General features: G+C 52.5%; 1 protein-coding gene across 1 annotated transcript in view; it reads left to right on the top strand.

Annotated features, from left to right (window-relative positions):
* DNAH1 (dynein axonemal heavy chain 1) overlaps positions 1-22,046 on the top strand; it is a 64,980-nt gene extending 42,934 nt beyond the window's left edge. The window contains exons 46-78 of the mRNA XM_054281039.1: positions 377-555; positions 1,680-1,910; positions 3,255-3,451; positions 3,835-3,970; positions 5,118-5,326; positions 6,087-6,258; positions 6,638-6,829; positions 7,375-7,485; positions 8,533-8,718; positions 10,564-10,755; positions 11,109-11,276; positions 11,548-11,739; positions 12,111-12,242; positions 12,458-12,583; positions 13,032-13,151; positions 13,957-14,106; positions 14,511-14,671; positions 14,789-15,014; positions 15,101-15,296; positions 15,526-15,677; positions 16,155-16,355; positions 16,752-16,892; positions 17,328-17,486; positions 17,912-18,043; positions 18,205-18,375; positions 18,778-18,957; positions 19,048-19,224; positions 19,404-19,574; positions 19,773-19,903; positions 20,241-20,385; positions 20,635-20,841; positions 21,213-21,447; positions 21,785-22,046. Coding sequence (XP_054137014.1) covers positions 377-555; positions 1,680-1,910; positions 3,255-3,451; positions 3,835-3,970; positions 5,118-5,326; positions 6,087-6,258; positions 6,638-6,829; positions 7,375-7,485; positions 8,533-8,718; positions 10,564-10,755; positions 11,109-11,276; positions 11,548-11,739; positions 12,111-12,242; positions 12,458-12,583; positions 13,032-13,151; positions 13,957-14,106; positions 14,511-14,671; positions 14,789-15,014; positions 15,101-15,296; positions 15,526-15,677; positions 16,155-16,355; positions 16,752-16,892; positions 17,328-17,486; positions 17,912-18,043; positions 18,205-18,375; positions 18,778-18,957; positions 19,048-19,224; positions 19,404-19,574; positions 19,773-19,903; positions 20,241-20,385; positions 20,635-20,841; positions 21,213-21,447; positions 21,785-21,906 — 5,600 coding nt within the window. The 3' untranslated portion in view covers positions 21,907-22,046. The remainder of the gene's footprint in view (positions 1-376; positions 556-1,679; positions 1,911-3,254; positions 3,452-3,834; positions 3,971-5,117; positions 5,327-6,086; positions 6,259-6,637; positions 6,830-7,374; positions 7,486-8,532; positions 8,719-10,563; positions 10,756-11,108; positions 11,277-11,547; positions 11,740-12,110; positions 12,243-12,457; positions 12,584-13,031; positions 13,152-13,956; positions 14,107-14,510; positions 14,672-14,788; positions 15,015-15,100; positions 15,297-15,525; positions 15,678-16,154; positions 16,356-16,751; positions 16,893-17,327; positions 17,487-17,911; positions 18,044-18,204; positions 18,376-18,777; positions 18,958-19,047; positions 19,225-19,403; positions 19,575-19,772; positions 19,904-20,240; positions 20,386-20,634; positions 20,842-21,212; positions 21,448-21,784) is intronic.
* Positions 22,047-22,172: the final 126 nt, after the last annotated feature.

Raw genomic sequence — 22,172 nt, 5'->3', positions numbered from 1 at the left:
ACTGCAGGAGTGCAAGGAAGGAGAAGGAAAACCTGTCTGGAATATTTCAGGTAGGCATCAATTACCTGTCTGGCAGTGCCTCCTGTGTTCCTGGGGGGCATGAAGTCTTCACACCACAGAATGGCTGTAAAGCATTCTTCCACCCCCAAATCTGGTTCACATTAGTGGATAAACTCATTAGCAGCTGTGCACTGCAGTGAGCAGGTGCTTGGACAGGTCCCTCACTGTCTCTTAGAAAAAAGCAGAAAAAAGTGTGTTCCTGCCCAAGTGCTAGCCAGCACTTCTGCCCCTTAGTGCCACCTTCCTGCATTACAAAGACCTTCTCAGCCCAGCGTTACCATCTTGACATCCTCTCTGACTGCTTCTGTCTCTGCAGCGGGAGCAGATGCAGTGAAGGACTTGAACGAGCCCTTAGTCGATGCCACGATCTCCATATACACGATCATCACATCCCAGCTGCTGCCCACACCAGCCAAGTCACATTACACCTTCAACCTAAGAGACCTCTCTAAGGTGTTCCAGGGCATGCTCATGGCTGAGCCTGGCAAGGTTGAGGTGAGTCTTCCCATCAGCACAGCCCTGCCACCCAGGGCAAGACCAGAAATCACAGAATCACAGGGTTGGAAGAGACCTTTAAGATCATCAAGTCCAACCCATGCCCCAACACCTCAATTAAACCATGGCACTCAGTGCCACATCCAATGTTTTTTTAAACACGTCCAGGGATTGGGACTCCACCACCTCCCTGGGCAAACCATTCCAGCACTTTATCACTCCTTCTGTAAAAAACTTTTTCCTAATATCCAACCTATATTTCTCTTGGCACAGCTTAAGACTGTGTCCTCTGGTTCTGTCAGTGCTGCCTGGAGAAAGAGACCAACCCCACCTGAGCACAGCCACCTTTCAGGGAGCTGTAGAGAGTGATGAGGTCACCCCTGAGTCTCCTTTTCTCCAGGCTGAGCACCCCCAGCTCCCTCAGTGGTTCCTCACAGGGTTTGTGTTCCCAGCCCCTCTCCAGCCTCATTGCCTCCTCTGGATGAGCTCAAGTGTCTCAATGTCCCAATATGAGGGGCCAGAGCTGGACACAGCGTTCAAGGCTTGGCATCAGCAGTGCTGAGCACAGGGGCAGAATGACCTCCCTGCTCCTGCTGGCCACACCATTCCTGATCCAGGCCAGGAGCCATTGGCCTTCTTGACCACCAGAGCACTCTGCTGGCTCATGTTCAGTCAGCTGTTGACCAGTACCCCCATGTCCTTTTCTGCTGGGCACTGTCCAGCCATACCATCCCCAGCCTATAATGTTGCAGGGGGTTACTGTGGCTAAATCAAAGCATCTTCCAAAAAACATACAATAAAAGTGTACAAATTAATTCAAATTGGTGAAAGATAAGAACAAAGAACATAAAATTTAAATCTCTCAAAGAAAACCCGACATATAGACAGATAGAGGGAGATAAACTGATGCTGTAATGAGCTCTCTGCAAAGCAGCTGTTTTGACAAGAGTTGTTTTTGAGAAGGAAAGCAGCTTCCTCTGCCCAGTTCTTTCTCCGCTCCAGTTGCCTTGTAATGGGAGTGGAGCTGGCCACATGCTGGGCAGGAACCAGCTTTGCTGACAGCAATGCTCATAACACTTCTCTGCTTCTCTCATGGGGGCTGTTTTGCTGGGATTTCCTACCAGAACAAAGAGCACCTGCTGAGACTGTGGTACCACGAGAGCTGCCGGGTCTTCCGTGACCGCTTGGTCAGCGACGAGGACCGGAGCTGGTTTGACAACCTAATGACAGAGAAGATGGTGGAGTTTGGCACCACTTTTGAGGAGGTCATTCCCACCCAGCCAGTTCTGTTTGGAGACTTCATGGAGCCAGGTTCCAATGTCAAACTGTACCAAGCAATCGAGAGCCAGGATAAGGTAAGGACCCTGGGAATCACATTGGGAACTACATTCACATCTTCCCAGTCTCCTACAAACAAAGGAAAACAGTAATAGTAACAATAGTGGTGCTTTAATTAGAGGTGTCTGAAACTACAAACCGTCCTAGGGGTCTCCTGTGGAATCCTACCACATATATGAATAGTGGCTGTATTAGTTGTGATGGGCAGTTGAGGTGGAACAAGCTGTCTCTGCATTGCAATCCTGGAGGCAGCCTGCTATGCCAAATTTCCCAAATGAGTCACACTTGGGACTGAAAAGTGAAATTTGCTGGAAAGAAATGGCACATTACCCCCAAACAATACTACTTTCACCATTAAAGACTTCACAATTGACCTTTACAAGTAATTAATGTTACTGCCAGATTCCCTGTTGGAGAAGATACTGGGAGTACTTGGATAGTGGTAATTAAGCAAAGGCAATGAGTGGTGCGTTTTGCACTCATTATCAGAAACAGATGATTATTCTGTTGTCTCTCCTCTTGTGATAGCTGTGTGACAAGGGCTGGTAATTAACTGAGCTTTCCAACCCCTTTTGCAAAGTAGGTAGGTCTGTCCCCCACTGAGGTGAGCACAGCTGGGACAGCCAGACACAGAGGCAGCTGCACAGTCCCCACTGATGCACACGGGACTTTGGCATCTAGGCAGGGATCTCAGCACTGTATAAATTCCAGCTGGTGTTACTTTCCCAGCTTCACAGTGAGATTGCTGAGGGGGTAGGATCCAATCCCAGATGTCTTCATGCTTCATCTCCTTCTCTGGCCTGAGGGTGCTGTTGAGGGGAACCCTGGGAAGGGCAAGAGAAACTGCTCCTGCAGCTATTCCATGTGATGGCTGGACTGGGAGTGGTGTGTGCTCCTCTACTCATCTACAGCCTGTGTTGTTTTCTTCCCCAGCACCTGTACTTTCCAGCCAGAATCCTAACCACAGGATTCAGCAGGAGGCAGTGGTCAGCTATAGAGCAAGGAAACTAACCCCGAGGGAGGCCCTGGAGCAGTACGGATCAGGCAGCCATAAGCTCTTTTATTTTGAACTACACCCTGCTGTTTCTCGAGGCAAACAGCACAGTTGGGAACAGCACACTGTAGTCACTTGCCTGAGTTAGTTTAAGGTCACCATTGAGCAGCTGCTGCCACCACTACTAACTAAATTCAGCACATCCAATGGCAGTTCCTTAGGAGCCCAGAGAAGAGCTGCTCCCAGACTCTGTTAAGCCCCAGGCTCTGCCCTCCCCTACTCCTGGCTGTGCCAGCAGACAGTAACCCCCCCAAACACACACAATTGCTTTTATCTGATAGCCACTACTGAGTGTTTCTGCCCACAGCTGAAGGTGGTGATTGAGGACTACCTGGAGGAGTACAATCAGAGCCACAACCCAGAGCTGAAGCTGGTGCTGTTCATGGATGCCATTGAGCACGTCTGCCGCATCAGCCGGATCCTGCGGCAGGCTCCGGGGAATGCCCTTCTCCTGGGGGTTGGGGGGAGTGGGAGACAGTCTCTCACCAGACTGGCATCTCACATGTAAGTAATGCACTCCCACCTATGCATGGAATGGGGAGCAGCTCCATTGGGGGTGCCTTCAGAGAATCTCTTTTTCTGCCTTTCCCATGCCAGTTACATGTTTTTCTGGCTGCTGACTCCTCAAATGAGTCAAGAGCTAGGACTCAGTTAACGTGCACATCTGCTCTGGGTTTCTGGCTAGCTCAGGTATCTCTGCCTTGTGTAAAACATGCTCCTGGGTTGGTGGCTGTCCTTGGTGCACAAGGACAAGCGTGTCCTCAGGACTCACTGTAGGAGAACAACTTGCTTGAGTCCTTTCACCCTGAGTCCACAAGACATACTGGGAATTGACAGAAGAGAATGTTTTAATTTGATGTAACTCCACAGGCTTCTCTTTCCATTAGGGCAGAAAATGAATGTTTCCAAATTGAACTGTCCAAAAATTATGGCATGACCGAATGGCGAGATGATGTGAGGAAGATTTTGATGAAGGCAGGCCTTGAAAGTCTACCCAAGACCTTCCTCTTTGTAGACACACAGGTACAGGACTATTAGCATGGTGGATTCCGTCTCAAAAGGAATCAGAACACACATCTCTAAGCTCAATAAATTCCCCTATGTGGTATTAAGGAACTTGAAAAAAACGGACACAACTTGTATTTCTTCAGTAGCCCATATTCATCAGCTTATAAAGTAGCCCCAGGGAAACTAGAGGTGGTGCATTTATTGCTAGAGGGTCTGTAGAGCTGTGTGTGAGTGGGTGGAGTTTTCTCTTGCTCAAGGAAGCTTCCTTCAGCTCCATCCAATGGTTTAGTAGGCACATAGATTTCAGCTGTCTGAAACTAAGCACTACTGGCCACTGATGTTAGAAGTCCTAAGTTAAATGATTCTTTCCCTTTTCAAAAAGAGAGTAGATTTAGAACCTTACGCCTGCTGGTTCCACAGGATAATGCTGGCTGTAAACTGTAACTTGCTAATGAGTAGGCCAATTTCCACTTCTGGAATCACAGTTATGTTCCCCATAGGCTTTTTTACTGCCTTCATTATCATAGGAACCATTCCCTTGTGGCAGAGCCCTAAGCAGTGAGATGAGCATCAGTCAAATGCTACTTGTTCTTGCAGCCTTTTCCCTGCAGTGAGAAGCATATGTGGGAGCAAAGGGGCCCAGGAGGATGCATTTAGTCAAGGAGATGGATGCTGTGTATTTCTGATGTAGCAAAGGTGGAGAGGTGAATGTAGCACTGGAGGGAGATCGTCCCACAGCCTGTGACACATCCCTACAATTACTCTGTCTCCCACATTGAAAAGCTTTATTCTAATAATGAAGTGTTCTGTGCTGGAGGAATGAAGACCTGGAGCAAGCAAGGTGTCTGGGGTCTGGCTGCAGAGGCAGGGAAAAAGAGCCTGAGCTCAATTTGTCTGTAAGGGGACAGGGAATGGGCAGAAGGATGGTTTTTCTCAAACACAGCCTCCCACCCCTGAAATGGCTGAAATATGGCTGTTTAATTGGAAGTGCTGGACAAGAATCAGAGTGTGCCTTTCTGAAGCCAAGTCATCACAAAAATTGTTTCTTATAACTGAGGCTGAGAGCTGTATTTATGCAGAAATTATCTCCATGGCATGTGAGACATGAGTGTCTTCTGACTTAAGAAACTGCCTCTTTTTTTTTCTTTTACCATCTACTTAGATTAAAAGTGAATCCTTCCTGGAAGATATCAACAACTTGCTCAATTCTGGTGACATTCCCAACATTTATAGTCCTGAGGAAGAAGACCAGATCATGACAGCTATGAAGCCCATTGTTCGAGACCTGGGCCAGCAGCCCACCAAAGCCAATTTGATGGCTGCATACGTAGCACGGGTCCGCAGCAATATCCACCTGGTCCTGTGCATGAGGTACACTTCAGCCTAACCTCCATGCTTTGAATGCTAATTATTCCCTCTTTATCCTTTGCCGTTCATCACTGTGTAATGGGATCTTTATTTCCAAGCCCCAGCCTTTGGAGAAGGAGGAAGAATAGGAATATGGTTTGCATAACACCTTCCCCTAGGACTAGAATTTTTTTTTTTTTACACTTTGCTGGTCCAAGATGAAATTTGAGTTTTTCAATAGTATGATTATGTGTGGTTCAGGTGAAACACGGGGTGCCTCCTCCTCTCTGCACCATTGAATTTGGGGCTCAGTTGCACCATGTTTACTCATTAATCCAATGCATACTCCATAACCAGCTTGCTCCCCTGCCACAGGGATACCAGAAGGTACAGGGCATTCTCAGTGCAAGAACAAGTAGAAAAATCAGGGCCATGGTTATGGTTTGGTGATGTGATCTTTGCACGCACCTGCTTGAAATAAACTTCAGAACACATTTATTTTTTTATTCCTTAAGTTTGTCCCTAGAGAGGCACCCATAAAACATCACCCCACTACGATTGTAATACTTCCAGAATATCCCGAGCCAAGGAATGAGCTCAGACATGCACCTTTGGGCACACAGCTCACTGCCTGAACTGTCATTCCCCTTTTCCCTCCTTCCTTGGGTGTATTCCTGTCCCTCTTGCTCCACAGAGTATCAGGGTGGTTCTGTGGAAGGAAAGATCTTTTGTCCTGTATGCAGAGCCAGCTGTAACACATCTTCTCTGCACGCCTTGCCCTCAGCCCCATCGGAGAAGTGTTCCGTGCACGCTTGAGGCAGTTCCCCTCCCTGGTGAACTGCTGCACCATTGACTGGTTCAATGAGTGGCCTGCTGAAGCCCTGCAGAGCGTGGCCTCCTCCTTCCTGAACGAGCTCCCACTGCTTGGCAGCGGCACTGAGGATACCACCGGGATGGTACGTGCCACATGTGAGAATACTCTGCTCCCACGAGTTCAGTGTGCTGTGTCTCTGCATGCACCAAGGCAACGGGTGCAGGGCTCACCTTCAGAATAGTCCTACCCTGCAGCAGAAATGTTCCATGGCAGGATCATTCAAATGCAGAGCTGCATAGCTTTTGTATGTTTTGAAACAGGCTTGGCCATTTGTCAGCCCTCTGTGGCACTAAAGCCCCACCACACACATGAGCTCTGCTCTGACTGTATGGTTTGGTTCTTCATAAGCCCCTTTTGCGCTCTCTGGGCATCACATAGATTTGCCTTTCATATGTTCAGTACTGAATGTTTCTTTCCTTTGTTTCCTTTCCTTTCCTTGTTTCTTTCCTTTCTCCTTGTAGATTCAAGTATGTGTAGCAATCCACCAGAGTGTAGCAAAGAAGTGCCAGTTGTTCTTAGCAGAATTGGGCAGACACAATTATATCACTCCCAAAAGCTACCTGGAGTTCCTCAGCATCTTCAGTTCCCTCATTGGAAAGAAGCAACAGGAACTGAAGACAGCCAAGAACAGGATGCAAAGTGGCCTAGACAAGGTTTGTCCTTCATAACCAGGAAGGTTTTGGGGCCACCCCTTACACCCTCTGAGCAGTGTATTTACCACTGCAGAGATGCAGTAAGATGTCCCACACATGTCCTGTGTAACAGGAAAAAACTCAGGCTAAAGCAAGGGGGAACTATGCCTTCTGCCAGGTTCAGGCTTTCTGAAGGTCTGAGTCTGTAACAGCTCTAAACAATAGTGATCCCCAGTCTTTGGGGACCACAGACCTCTGTGTAGCTCAGCTCTCAGGATGTTCCTTATTGACCTTGTAATTGAAAGCCCTCTAACAGAAACATTGTTCTGCTGTCTCATTGCCACAAGCTTTATGAAGTAATGCCTAACATGTGCAGGCAGCATCAGGCACTGCTGGTTGTAAGCACACCACAGTGTCAGATTGTTGTTTAAACAGGAGCCAGGGCAAGACCTGTGCTTTGCACAGCCCAGCATATGGCAGGGAGCCCCCTCCAGAGCAGCACAGCCCTTTCCTGGGGCTTTCCATGGCTGCTGCCTTTGCTCTGAGCTCTGCTTTGCTCCCAACAGCTCCTGCGAACAGCAGAGGATGTAGCCAAGATGCAGGAGGAGCTGGAGTCCTCCCGCCCTCTCCTGGCACAGGCAGCCAAGGACACCGAGGCAACCATCGAACAGATAAAGGTACTGCTGCTGCAGGCAGCCCTGCACTGACTCTGCTCAGACTGGACACAGGTGGAGGGGCCTGGCAGGGACTGTGCAAAATCCTGCTTGTCCAGAGGTAAAAACGCCCCAGACTGGCACGGCAGATATTTGTGCAGAGCTGCAGTGCCAGCACAAGCTGCCTCCTGCTGGAGTCCTGCTCTGCTGCTGGCGAGCACCAGTTGTTGCAGAAGCAATGGCTCCCGTGCTCCTGTCTGAAAGCACCACCCAGGGTCAGTCAGCCTAGACCTTTGCAAGCACAGTCTAGCAACACTAGCACAATCCTGAGGGGGCCTGAGCAGCTCTAAGCAAGACTCATTGTTGAACAGGATCATTCCTCCACATCCATCCCCAGGGAGCTGATCCAACTGCAGCGTGTCCCTCAGACCTCAAGGACCATCACACAGCCACTCATGCCACTTCAGAAGAGGGAACTGTTCTGTGTTGTTGTCACTGCCTTCTCTCCTTGTGTTCCTCCTGCCTGTCTCCTGCTGTGGGATGGCCACACTGGGACAGGGAACAGGGACACTACCATAACACAGCTCTGCATGCAGAGTGGAAAGACTCTGCAATCACCTCAATTCCCTCCTTCCACACAGCAGATAAGGATTTGGCTATATTCCACAATTCCTTTATGCCTCCTGGTAGTGTTTTAACCCTTGGGGTATGCAGAAGTGGTAGTTTTAGAAACAAATCCCTAAGCATCTCTTCCTATTCCTCCATCTCCCTACAAATTTGCAACCCTATGCATCCTCTATTTGTGTCAATAGGAAAATGGGCAGAGCAGCTAATTCCTGCAAGACTAACATCACTTCAGGCACAGCCAGAGCTGGAGCTTGTGGATGGTTTATACAAGCTGACAAAAACCTTCTCCCAGTATGGTGCAGGAAGGGCATCCCCTGCAGCAGTTAGGTCCCTGAGGTCTGCTGGAAGAAGACACACAAGCTGCCAGGACAGCTGTGATCCTTTCCTAGCAGTGCCAAGCCAAGCTCTGCCTCCAGCATGCTCCTGAGGCTGTCTCTGTTGCAGGTGGACACCGCTGTGGCTGAAAAGACAAGAATTGCTGTGCAGGCTGAGGAGGCAAAGGCCAATGAGAAAGCTCAGAAAGCCCAAGCGATTGCAGATGATGCTCAGAAGGACTTGGCTGAAGCCCTCCCAGCCCTGGATGCTGCTCTTGCCAGCCTGAAGAACCTCAACAGAAATGATGTTACAGAGGTAACTGTGTCAAGGGAGAGGGTGGCAGAGCTGGGTCTGGTCAAGGACAGCATCTCCTTTGCAGCAATTCCCCTGCCGCAGGGGATGGGGGAGGAATGGGGGCACTGGCCTACCTGGTTATCCTCCAGAGCTTCCAGAGTCCTCTGGGCCCACTCCAGCCCAGCACGGGCACCTTCCACTTTTGCTGCTGTGACTATAACCTCCCTCTGGGCACAGATATGAGCTGTCTCTATTTGGCTCAGCTCCTTCCAGAAGCTGTCTTGGTCCTCCAGCAGCTCATCTTCATCAGTCCCAAGAGTTTTTGACGTTGATGTTTTCTTGGTGTCACTTACCTCTGTGACATCCTGGCTGCCATCTCTCTCCTCACTCTCCATGCTCTACATGTCTCTCTCATTCCCTCCCTCCACTAGGAGCTCTGACTTTGAGCCTTGGGCCAATTTTCCCCAGCTTGCTGGTGTGACCCCCCACAGTGTTTTTGGGCATTCTTGATAAGGAGCTCCTCTTCTTTCTTCTGGTATTTCACAGTATGAGTCCATTTGTGTCTCAGCCTCCAGAGCTTCCTTCAGGGTGCTCTCTCCCTGAGCACTTGCTTCCCAAACATCTGGAGCCGGAACACACTGTGGTAGGACCTGCTGGATGAAGCTCTCAAATGCATCAGTGGTCTCTTGTTTTTGCTCCAGGTAAGGAGCAAGATCCATCTGGCACAGCAGTGTTGGCAGCTGGTCCATCCCCGTGTTCTCCGGACACTGTGACACCTGCTTTGCAGCCTTGCTGACGTGGCTCAAGACAGCTTTGGTTTTGAAGATCTTTGCTTTCAAGTCCATATGAGCCACCTTCAGCTCCTGCTTCACCTCTTTCTTCTCCTCCTCCAAATACATCTGCTCCTGCTGCAGCTTGTTTGTCCAAGCCAACAGCTTCCTGTACCTCCAGAGCTGGAAGTCATGGTAATGCTTCAGCTCCTGAAGCTCCTGCTGCAGGGCCTCTTGAGAGGGCCCCTCATCCACTATGGAGCTCGGGAGCTGCAGGACCTGGCAGAACATCTGCAGGGCCTCCTCCAAGGCATCACCTTCCAGGATGGGTTTGCCTGCAGCCAGCCGGGCTTCATTGGCTTCCACCTCAGCTGGGCTCAGCACGTTCTCCTCACCCACTGTGCTGCAGAACCACTCGAGGAACTGCTTTGTCTCAGGGCAGTCAAAGAGCCACTCAAAGTCCTTCTCACAGAGGGTATCTGCATGGGGATAGATCTGCCTCAGCTTTGCCATAAAGTCTGCTGCTCTGTTGACAGTGTCCAGTGGGAAGGCCTGAGAATACCTCCAGCTGAACATGGCAAGGGTGGTCAGCACTAGGAGAAGCAGCAGAAGTCATCCTCAGAGGTCCTGACAGCCACAGTCATCCCAAGGCTGCTGCAGCAGCACTGCTAGGTGCCTGATTGAGGGGAGACTCAAGCAGTCCCTCCACAAGTGCTGAAGACCAGCTCATGGCTGTGGTGGGGTACAAGAAAAATGAGAGCCCACAGAACAAGGGAGAAAGCCTGCCTGTGTCCCATTTCCATAGAGCCTTCTCCCAGGACCATACAGATTTATCTCCTTTGCCAACAAATATTCAGCCCATAGCGACACACCTATTAGAGTAGCAGAGCAGACTTTTTCAGCCTGTTTGGTTTGTTCCATGCCCTTTCTGATAACCAGCTTTCCTTTCAAATGCCTCTGTCCTTCCTGCCTGTGTATTGCATCCCTGAAGTGTCCTGCCTCTGGTGCCAGTGTCCTCTGGCCCAGCTGAGGGAGGGATGAGCCCCCCATCTCGCAGAGAATCAGGTTAACCCCGTTTTCCATTTGGGTTTTACAGGTACGAGCCCTGCAGCGGCCTCCCCTTGGTGTGAAGATTGTGATTGAAGCTGTCTGCATTATGCATGGAAAAAAGCCCAAAAAGGTGGCAGGAGAAAAGATAGGCACCAAGGTGGATGATTACTGGGAGCCAGGCAGGGCCCTCCTCCAGGACCCAGTGCAGTTCCTGAACAGCCTGTATGATTATGATAAGGTAAGCAGTGGCAGAAGGAAGCTGTGACTGGGATCAGGTATTGCCTCACAGACATCTTCTCACAGAAGTAACAAACTGAGCTCCTTGGGGGCAACACTCTTCAGCAGCACCAAGGGTATTTGGCCTGGAAGCCCACATGTGAGTTGGGAAAGGATTTACCCAATCCCACAGTTGTGTCTCCCAGACCTCAACATGCAGTCATTTGATTCCTCTTGCTCCAGTTTGATGCCTTGACCATCCTGTCAGGTCCTGGGGTGCTGCTGCCTCTAGGGGAAACCCTTAGGAGATCAGTGATGAGCATGCTAGAGATCTGACTGAGGAGAGTCTCCTTCTCTCCCACCTGTTCCTTGCAGGACAACATTCCAGACAGTGTGATCAAGGCCATCCAGCCCTACATTGACAATGAGGAGTTCCAGCCAGCTGCCATTGCCAAGGTGTCCAAAGCCTGCACCTCCATCTGCCAGTGGGTGCGTGCCATGCACAAGTACCACTTTGTGGCCAAGGTCGTGGAGCCCAAGCGGGTAAGAAACTGTGAGCCAGCTGCCTTTGGTGTTCAGGAACACAGTACTGGCAGCTCCCTTGTGCAGGAGCCGCTGGCAATCACTACATTCTACAGGTCAGGTTGCAATGCGTTCGCCATCCAGGGATTGGATTAACTGAGATATTGAGATATCAGTAGCTAGCACTAATCAGCAAGAGCTTTTATGGAAAACCAACTCTTGCTTCAAGATCTCTGGCTTTTGGGGGAAGAGCCTGACCACCTTCCCACTGTTTCCTTGTGCATGTCCCCAGAAAGCCTTGCGGGAGGCAGAGGAGGACCTGCGTGCCACCCAGGCGGTCCTTGACGAAGCCAAGGGACGCCTGAAGGAGGTTGAAGATGGCATTGCCAACCTGCAAGCCACGTACGAGGCCTGCAAAGCCAATAAGGAGGAGTTGGAGAGGAAGTGTGAGCTGTGCGTGGAGAGATTGGCCCGTGCTGATGTGGTAAGGGACAGAGCTAGCTTCTGCCTGCTTATATGAGGCAACTGAATTCCAGATCAAGCAGCACAGTGGGGAAAACATCCCTGTGCCTGCAGCTCATGACAATCCTAGGCTGAAGCTACCTGGCCTGATCCCAGCTGCTCAAACAGGACTGGAAAGCTAAGCTAGCCAGGCACTGATGTAAAAAGCTGCTGTCCTCCTGTGCACAGCTTCCTCAGCTAACAATAGGTCTTCCAGGACCTCTGAAAGCTGCCCAGTAATCCCAGGATTGAGTGCTTAAACCAAATAAAATTTAGAATATGTCAGGGGTCACCCCAACCTCTGGTCAAGGTTAGACCTCAGAGCAGCTCTCACATGTGCATCTTATCCCACAGCTCATCAACAGCTTGGCTGATGAGAAGGTGCGCTGGCAGGACACTGTGGAGAGCCTGGATGACAAAATCACCAACAGCTCTGGGGACGTGCTGTTTGCAGCTGGCTTTGTGGCCTACCTGGGCCCTTTCACAGTAAGTGTGCAGTGGTCAGCACACAGTTTGCAGCTCTGCTGTCCTGGCCAGAGGGAAAGGAATAGGACACAAGGGTGCAAGATCGCTCCAGGATCTCTGTCCACTTGTGCAAGAGGCTGCACGGGGCCCATTTGAATGGGAACAGGAGGGTTTAGATACTCACAATAGACTGGGTACAACTTAAAGGAGGGCTGAGATGGTGTTTCTCATGGCAGGGAGACTACCGTGCAGCACTGTGCAAGGAGTGGATGGAGGAGCTGGCCAACAATGACATTCCCCACAGTGAGGATGCAAGCCTCATCAGCACCCTTGGAGACCCCGTGGAAATCCGCTCCTGGCAGGCAAGTCTCAAAAAAACCCCCAAACCAAACAATACTTGAGGAAGAAGGGGCCTCAGGTAAAGTCCAAAAGTGTCAGCTCAGCACTCACCAGGATCCCCTGGACCAAAGGGGCAGGCCCCCACACCAAGCAGCTGGATAATGGCCACACTGCAGAACTGGAATTACTGCTGTAGTATAAACAGCATCAACAGCATAAAGAGCATCAACCTTGCCCTGTAAGGCTTGTCCTTTACCAATGCCAGGCCCAGAGCCAAGCTCTGGCCATAGCCTGCCCAAGCCTGACCCCACAGCACAGCCCCACCCCAGGGCTTGGCTGCTGGCAGAGGTACCTTCACCACCATGCCCTTTCCAGCCTCTGGGAGCACTCAGGGGCCAGGGCAGCAAGGGCTTCTCTCTGGTCACCCATGCGCACTACCAGGTGTGCCAACAACTTTTTCTACCCTGTCAGATTGCTGGTTTACCCAACGATGCCCTGTCTGTGGAGAACGGGGTGATAACCCGATTCTCCCTGCGCTGGAATCACTACATAGACCCACAAGGACAAGCAAACAAGTGGATCAAGAATCTGGTAAGAGGGGTGGGGAGGAAAGCCAGATCTGCCAGGACAGGGAAAACAGCTTTCTGCCAGGAGCTGTGCAGAGCAACCTCAGGCTTTGGGCTCTAGAGCTACAATGCCTCATGCTGTGCCAGCCCAGCCCAACAAGCACCAGACAGTCTCCACACCCACATTCATCCCAGGTGGATTTCCCTTCCCAGGGAATGCAGCACAGGGCAGGAAGAGCCCTCATATAAGCAAGCAAGGCAGCAAGCAAATCCCATTCCCCACTCTGATGAGTGTCCACTAACATTCTGGGAGGCTTCACCTCACAAAACAACACCAGCATCTCCCATAATGATTTTCAGTTTTCTAGCACAGAAGGATTAGGGTGGCTTTACCTGGCTGCTCAGTGCATTCCCTACTGCCAAAGTGCTGAAAACACTGACTAGCACCTCTTGTACCCTTCTGAAGGATCAGGCAGGAAGCTGAGGCAGCTGCTCCTGCTTTGCTCCCTGAGAGCTTTTCCCACCCACCTGCTCTCATTTTGTAGGCTCTGCCCTGAATTAGCAGTGTGGGGCTCCAGAAGGATATGGCTCTGTGAAGGAGATGGTTCCTATTGCCCCCCTTTTCTGCTGCCTCATTCAGCTGTCTCTAGCGCCTGCTGATGTGGGAGAAACTTGCCAAAATAGCCAAAGTCTAGCTGAGCAAGACAAGCTGTTATTTCTGCTGCCCCAGAAAGCTAAATCAGGCCAGTGAGAGGTGTACTGTGCACCAGAGCTGGATGTGAAGGTGGCAGGACACCACAGAAACCCTGCCCTCCCCTACTGCCTTCCAGGAGAGAGAAAACAGCCTGGAGGTGGCCAAGCTGAGTGACCGGGACTTCCTCTCCACTCTGGAGAACACCATTACCTTTGGGAAGCCCTTCCTGCTGGAGAACGTCGGCGAGGAGCTGGATCCAGTCCTTGAGCCTGTCCTGCTGAAAGAGGTCTGGTGTCTCCCCTTGCCAAGGGGGGCAGGGGGTGCCTGGCTGAGCTGTAAGGGCCAGCTGGCCAGGGTGCCATGGAGTGGGGTGTGTTTGTAGGTCTCCGTGGGCAGGCAGAACTCACATGGATGGGTGAGTCCCATGCCTTGGCCAGGGCTCCAACACCCTGACAGCCTCCTGCACGCACTGGTGCTCTGCCAGCAGGCACCTCTGCCTGGCAGGCAGGGCCATGAAACACAGCTGCTGTCTTCACATTCAGGCCTTTAGTCCCACAGGCAATCTTGGAGCTCCTCTGTGCTGAGAGCCTTCTGACTCTCCTGACTGCAGAGCCTGGGGCAGAGCAGGATGCCTTCCCTCACAAGAGGGAGCCATCCCAGCCTTCCTGTGTTTGTCCTTCTCTGGTACAGACCTTCAAACAGCAAGGCAGCACCGTGCTGAAGCTGGGGGATACAGTGGTCCCCTACCATGACGATTTCAAGATGTACATCACCACCAAGCTGCCCAACCCTCACTACAGCCCTGAGGTCTCCACAAAGCTCACCCTCATCAACTTCACTCTCTCACCCAGGTACCTGCTTTTACCCCATCAGTTGCCCATGCTGCTCAGCCTCATTCTACAGTCCCCAGCCCCTCAGGCATGTTGCCCCCTCACCTACCACCCTCACATCCATGGCTTTTGTTGTAGTGGCTTGGAGGACCAGCTGTTGGGAGAAGTGGTGGCTGCAGAGCGGCCCGACTTAGAAGAAGACAGAAACCAGCTAATTGTTAGCAATGCCCAGATGCGTCAGGAGCTAAAGGTGATAGAAGATCAGATCCTGTATAGGCTCAGCACTTCTGAAGGAAACCCTGTAGATGACTTGGAGCTCATCAAAGTGTTGGAGGCATCCAAGCTGAAGGCAGGAGAGATCCAGGTCAGAAGTGAAAGGTGCTGTCCCCCCTGCAGCTGTGCATCCCCTGCCAGCACTTCACTAACCATGACATTGCTTCTGTCCTCCAGATCAAGGTGGCAGTGGCAGAGCAGACAGAGAAGGACATCAACATCACCCGCATGCAGTATGTGCCTGTGGCTGTCCGCTCGCAAATCCTCTACTTCTGTGTCTCAGACCTGTCCAACGTGGACCCCATGTACCAGTACTCCCTCGAGTGGTTCCTCAACATCTTCCTCCTGGGGATCCGTAACTCTGAGAAAGCAGGTGCCTGCCCAGAGCAGTCCTCTCCTCTCCTCTCCTCTCCTCTCCTCTCCTCTCCTCTCCTCTCCTCTCCTCTCCTCTCCTCTCCTCTGTGTGTGAGAGCAGCATCTGTCCTTCCTGGGCAGGGTGTGGGTGTGCCTCTGTGACCAGGTACCCAGAGGTGACCTGGATGGCACCCTCCACATCCCCCATGGCACCTGCCATCCTTGTCTGGTTGTTGCCTTTTTTCCAGACGAGCTGACGGAGCGGGTGAAGAACATCAACAACTACATCACCTTCAGTCTGTACTCCAACGTGTGCCGCAGCCTCTTCGAGAAGCACAAGCTCATGTTTGCCTTCCTGGTCAGCGCCCGCATCCTGATGAATGAGGGCAAGATCAATATGGTGAGCAAATCACCTCAGTCCTTGAGGGGATCCCATCAGGGCAGCTCAGGCACAGCCTGCTCAGCCCCTAGAACTGTGTGCTAGGTGGGAAAGGAGCCTTGTTCCCTGGGGTTAGTGACAGGCTTGGCAGCCTGCTGGACAAACACAGGGCCTCTGTCTTTATATAGCTTTCCAACTGTTCTCTGTGTCTACATGCAGAGCTGCCTGAATCCCCTGCAGCTTTTGCCAGTTTGCTGCCTGGCTGCTGCAAAGGTTAATGAGTTCAGAGGGAGCAGGCAGGGGTTAGCAGAGAGTGGCAGCTGAGCAGTCACTGTGTTGATCTCACCAGACCCTCCAGCTCAGCTACCCCTTGACACACACACCTGGCAGGGGAGAAGCCAGAAGGATACAACAGGATTTTAATTGGATATGGCAGCCTGTGCCATGGGCTCAGATGGGTAGGCTGTTATCCATGACCAAATCCTATCCTGTTCCCAGGATGAGTGGCGGTACCTGCTGTCAGGAGGGGCCATAAAGGAGATGAAGGAAAACCCAGCTCCATCCTGGCTGAACGAGAGAGCATGGGGAGACATCCTGGCCTTGAGCAGCTTGAAGAATTTCTCTGGCTTTGACAACGATTTTGCAGGCAGCCTTGAAGGGTTCAGGACCATTTTTGACAGTCAGAGCCCTCACAGGCAAGTGTCCCCTGCTTTGTCAGCTTAGGTCTACTGCACGTGACATCCCTGGGAGAGTAAGAGGAGCTGATACAGCCACAGTGCCAGCTCTGCTCCCAGTGCAGGGCCATGCAAGGGAAAGGATGAGGCACTGCCTTGCCTCCTCAGGGGTGGCCATTGCACAAGGCAGAGCCTTATCCCAGTGCCTTATCCCAGCAGTATTTGCTGCTTCCCCCGTGGAAGCAGTTCTGGCTTGCCTGCTGATGGTTTCAGAGCTACAGACAACAACCTCAGCCAAGGGACTGGAAGGTCCTTGTCCCTTATGAAGCCCCAATGGCTGCTGCAGGCAACTTGGGTACTTCTCGTGGAGTGTGGGATCCGGCACATCCCCCCAAAATGCACCTAATTGCTTTGCAGAGAGCCTTTGCCTGGGAAGTGGGAAGAGGAGCTTGATGCCTTCCAGAAGCTGCTGGTGCTGCGGTGTCTGCGTGGAGACAAGGTCACCAACGCCATGCAGGACTTCGTGGTGCGGAACCTGGACCAGCGCTTCATCGAGCCACAGGTAACCAGCCAGGAGCAGGTGCTGCTGGGGACAGGAAGGGAGCAGGAGGCCTCAGGCTTGTGACAAATGGGCCACCAATTGCAGAGAGGTGGCCCTCTACACCCACAGTGTTCCTCCCACAGCTGGTTTTTCCATACCTATGTCTCAGATGAGGGATAGCCTTTCTGATGCCCACCAGTTAAACCACACTAGGAGGGGGCAGATGCTTCAGGTGTACAAGGGAAGAGTTTGAATGACAAATGGGAAAGTGTTTCATGGCCTGACCATAATGCAGCCAGAGGAGAGCTCTATGTGGTTCTCACTGATCATGTTCCAGGCCTTGGCACCTAAGAGGACACTGGAGCCTTGGAGGAGAGCTGGAGGCCAGGAAGGTTGAGGAGGTGCTGAGGTGTGTTCCACTACAGCCTCCCCACTCTAACCAACTCTCAATTGCAGACCACTGACCTCTCAGTCGTGTTTAAGGACTCCACTGCCACCACCCCCCTGGTGTTTGTGCTGTCCCCAGGCACTGACCCCGCTGCTGACCTCTACAAGTTTGCTGAAGAAATGAAGTTCTCACAAAAGCTCTCTGCCATTTCTCTGGGCCAAGGACAGGTAGGCTGTCAGTGCATTCCTGGAACAGCAGTGTCCTGGCACTCGTATCAACCTCACCAAACTCCAAGTAGGTCAAACACTTGCAGCACTGTGAAAAATACCCTCATGCCCCAGGGCCCTTACTCACCAACCTTCTGCTTCTACCCCCCTGAGGTGGGAGCTGCAGCAGCTCCCACTACAGTGCCTTCTAACTTCCCAAATCCATCTGCAGACCTTCTATTCCCTCCACCCTCCCTCACAGGCTTGTAAAAGCTGTAAAAAATGTTGCTGTGCCATCAAACAGCAAAGATGCAGCTGAGCCATGGGGGCAGAGCCAGGCCATAGCTCTGGACAGCCAGCTCCAGGGAGCTGCCTCCCTGTCCTGCTCAGCAGAGCACAGCACGCCTTGGGAAGGGTCTGTGAGCTCTCCCTTTGTGCCTCTGCAGGGCCCCCGTGCTGAAGCCATGTTGCACAGTGCCATGGAGCAGGGCAACTGGGTCTTCTTCCAGAACTGCCACCTGGCCCCCAGCTGGATGCCTTCCCTGGAGAGACTCATCGAGGCCATCGACCCCAGCAAGGTGAGATGTTTTATAGCAGGCAGGAGGCTGGAGCCTGGGAGGAGGCCAGCCCTATTTCAGACCCATCCATAGGCTCTTACAGCACCAGAGGGTCAGTGCAGGAGCAGCTGCAGGGGCTGTGCCTGCACCCTCTGAGCACTTGCTGCCTTCTGGACCTCCAGGTGCATCCAGACTTTCGCCTCTGGCTCACCAGTCTGCCTAGCAACCACTTCCCTGTGTCCATTCTCCAGAATGGCTCCAAGATGACCATTGAGCCCCCCCGGGGGGTCAAGGCCAACCTGCTCAAGTCCTACATTAGTTTCAGTGATGACTTCTTGAATTCTTGCTCCAAGGTAAGACCCAGATTGTGCTTTGGCTTGCTGTCCCCATTCTGTGCCTGCTCCAATGTATGCTTTCTACCTGGAAAGCTCCTCTCCAGGCATAGATCTTTCTCCCCATTAGAGAATCCATGTGCTAAAGGAGGTGTTTCTCATAAACTCACATCTGAAAGTTTTACTTTGAGAAACAGAAGCAACAGTATTTTGGAGGCCTGGCATAAGGACTTGCAGCTCTCTTTAAGCAAGGAGTGAGCCATGGCCTTCCCCAGCACAGCACCAGTGACTGAGGTTTCCCCCTCTCCAAGCTCAAGCTGGCACTCCTGAATTGGCATATTTGCTCTGCCAGGTCCCAGCAGGACCCAACTCCCTCCAAGGATGTCTCCTCCCAAGCTGAGCAACTCTCCCTGTTTCCCACAGGTCACGGAGTTTAAATCCTTGTTGCTGTCACTTTGCTTCTTCCATGGGAACATGCTGGAGAGGAGAAAGTTTGGGCCTCTGGGGTTCAATATCCCCTATGAGTTCACAGATGGAGACCTCCGCATCTGCATCAGTCAGCTGCAAATGTTCTTGAACGAATATGCAGAAATTCCATACAAGGTGAGAGCTGCCCCTCCCGCAAGGGAACAGGCTCAAGATGCAGACATGGATCAGAACCATGGATCAGAACCACGGTGGGGTCTCTTGCAGGTTCTGAAATACACAGCTGGGGAGATCAACTACGGCGGCCGCGTGACCGACGACTGGGACCGGCGCTGCATCATGAGCATTTTGGAGGATTTCTACAAACCTGAGGTTTTAAGTCCTGACTTTGCCTATTCAGAATCAGGTGTCTACAAGCAGATCAGTACCTCTTCTGACCTCAATGTAAGTATTCAAGTCACAAATTGCAGCTCATAGTTCCAAGGGGATTGTCACAATGCAAAGGGGATCTCTCCTCTCCAAAACCCACTGCATTTTCAGGTCCCTGGGGGAATACAAGTTTGTAAGAACCTAGGGATTTTCAGCTGGTCTTGGTCTCAGACTCTTTGTGGATTCCTCTCCAGGGCTACCTCCAATATGTCAAGGGCCTGCCTCTCAACGACAGCCCAGAGCTCTTTGGTTTACACGACAATGCTGACATCACCTTCGCTCAGAACGAGACCTTTGCACTGCTGGGGGCCATTGCACAGCTGCAGCCCAAGACCATCTCACTGGGAGGCCGCAGCAGGGAAGAGGTGAGTGCCCCAGTGCTGGCAGTCTCTGGCAGCCAGTGCCCAGTGTGGGCAGTGAGCGCAAGCACCAGCTCTCAGCAGGTGCCACCCTGCCTACTGGGTGCCAGTGATGGCACTGCCGTGCCAGCATTAGCTCTCCCCCTTCTCAGCAGCCATGGGGCTGGATTAGAAGGATGCTGCCACTTGCTGCTTTCCTTCCAGATTGTGGAGGAGACCTCCAAGGACATCCTAGCAAAGCTGCCTGACACCATGAACGTGCAGGAAGTAATTGAGAAATACCCACTGCTCTATGAAGAATCCATGAACACAGTGCTGGTGCAGGAGGTGATCAGGTAAAACTCCTGTGGCATCATGTCCTAGGGAACAGCAGAGATGTGCAGGCCCCCGCTGCCACCCACCTTTGGGGAACCTCAGCACAACAGTGGGGTTGGCAGTCACAGTAACAACTGTGTTGCCCTAGCCAGGACCTTTGGCTGAGTCTGTCTCCATCTGTAACAGTATGCAGTCTAGGGCTGGGGGAGCAGCTGAGACCCTGTTGAAGAGGACTGGGGCTGGCAGTTACATGGAGGAGCTTCACTTGTGTATAAAGATCCACATCCCCTCTGGGCAGGCAATAGGTGATAAACCACTGTACAGAGTCACTCTGCTCCCTCTGCCCTTTCTCTGTAGGTACAACAAGCTCCTGGAGGAGGTTGACTTAAGTCTGAAGGATTTGCTGAAAGCTCTCAAGGGCCTGGTGGTGATGTCCTCTCGGCTGGAGCTGATGGCCACCAGTTTGTACAACAACACTGTTCCTGAAATATGGAATTCCAAGGTATGTGCCCCAGCCAGCCCAATTGCTGCCAGAGCTCACCCAAACCAGAGGAATGGATTATCAGCTGCTGCTGGACTGGGCTGTCTCCCATGGAGCTGGCTCTTGGTGCCCTGGCACGGAGGTGTCTCCTGCCCAGTGCAGCTCCAGTTGTTCCCAGCCCCTGGGCTCTGGGCAGCTCTCAGCAGCTAAGGCACAAGGTCTAGGCTGTCCTTGACTGCATTCAGCACCTCCCTCTGTGGTGCCCCACAGGCCTATCCATCCCTGAAGCCGTTGGCATCGTGGGTGAACGACTTGGTGCAGCGGATTGAATTCATGCAGAACTGGATCAGCCATGGGATCCCCTCTGTGTTCTGGATCAGTGGATTCTTCTTCCCCCAAGCCTTCCTCACCGGGACACTGCAGAACTTTGCCAGGAAGTCTGTCATCTCCATCGACACCATCTCATTTAGCTTCCAGGTCAGTAAATCAGGTGGAGAGTCTGAATTTATTTGGAATCTCCTGCTAGAAAGCCACAAAGGCCCTGACCTGCCCAAGAGGTGAAGCCACCAGGCTACCCAGCTGCCTATGGCTCCATCATCCTCTTTGTGCTTGGATACACCCACCCACCCACATTGCCAGACACCTCCCCAAGGCTGGCAGGGGCTTCTGCTTCCAGACCTGCCCTCATCCCCCTCCACCAGCCCTGTCCCAGGCTGTCCCTCTGAGAGCTGTGGCACGCTCTCTTCTCGCAGCGCTGGCTTAACTAAGAGCTGATTAAGAGGCTTGTTGGGGCTGAGCCGCCAGGGACACGCCTTGAGCCAGGGCCCGGCGGCCCCTCCCTGTGGCAGGTCATGAAGGAGTCGGTGAAGGAGCTGACGGAGCAGCCCAAGGTGGGCTGCTACATCCACGGCTTGTTCCTGGAGGGCGCCCGCTGGGACGCGGCCGCGGGTAAGCTGGCGGAGTCCCGCCCCAAGGAGCTGTACACGGACATGGCTGTCATCTGGCTGCTGCCTGTCGCCAACCGCAAGCCTCCGGAATCCGGCTCCTACCTGTGCCCCATCTATAAGACTCTCACTCGCGCAGGTAGGTGCCCTAAAGGCAGACTTGCAGAAGCAGGGGAGCTGCAGGAGCGGCTAGGAGGGGCAGCAGGGAGTTCCTCCTGCCATACATGGGCATAGAGACGGCACTGTTGGCAGTGGCCAGCCACGGAGAAAAGATTTCTCCTGCTGTGGTTGGGAGATGGAGCAGCAGGCACCCTGGCTGTGCAGCAGTGCCCGTGGCCAGGCTCCCCTCAAGCCCACAAGCCCATTTGCCCCAGCCCTGCTCAGCCAGTCACCGGGCTTAGGGTGGGGACAAGGGCTTCTGGATGGGGTCAGTGTGCAGCAGCACCACCCTCTCACCCTCGCTTCCCCTATTACAGGCACGTTGTCAACAACGGGCCACTCCACCAACTACGTGATTGCTGTGGAGATCCCCACGGACAAGCCAGAGAAGCACTGGATCAAACGGGGCACGGCCCTGATCTGTGCCCTGGACTTTTAGCCAGAAAATGCAGTGAGCCGAGGAACCCACTGCAGCTGAGGATCTGAACCGGGCTGCTGCCCCCTCTCCTCGTGCCCTCCTTCTGCTGAGGTGAGTCCTGCCCCTCCCCTGCTGAGGTGTGTCAATAAATGGAGCCTGGTATTGTTGCACTCCCCATGATTACTTCAAATCTCTACACCAAACAGAGCGGCCAGCAGAGATAACAGGGCCTGGAGCTGGCACGTCGTGCTCCCAGCCCCACTGCCCCCCACCCCCTTCCCTCACAC

This window comes from Melozone crissalis, unplaced genomic scaffold, assembly GCF_028551555.1.
Source record: "Melozone crissalis strain CALT ecotype California unplaced genomic scaffold, PUWL_Pcris_2 ptg000029l_1, whole genome shotgun sequence".
In the NCBI taxonomy this organism is placed as follows: domain Eukaryota; kingdom Metazoa; phylum Chordata; class Aves; order Passeriformes; family Passerellidae; genus Melozone; species Melozone crissalis.
This window is presented reverse-complemented; position numbering and strand designations above follow the sequence as displayed.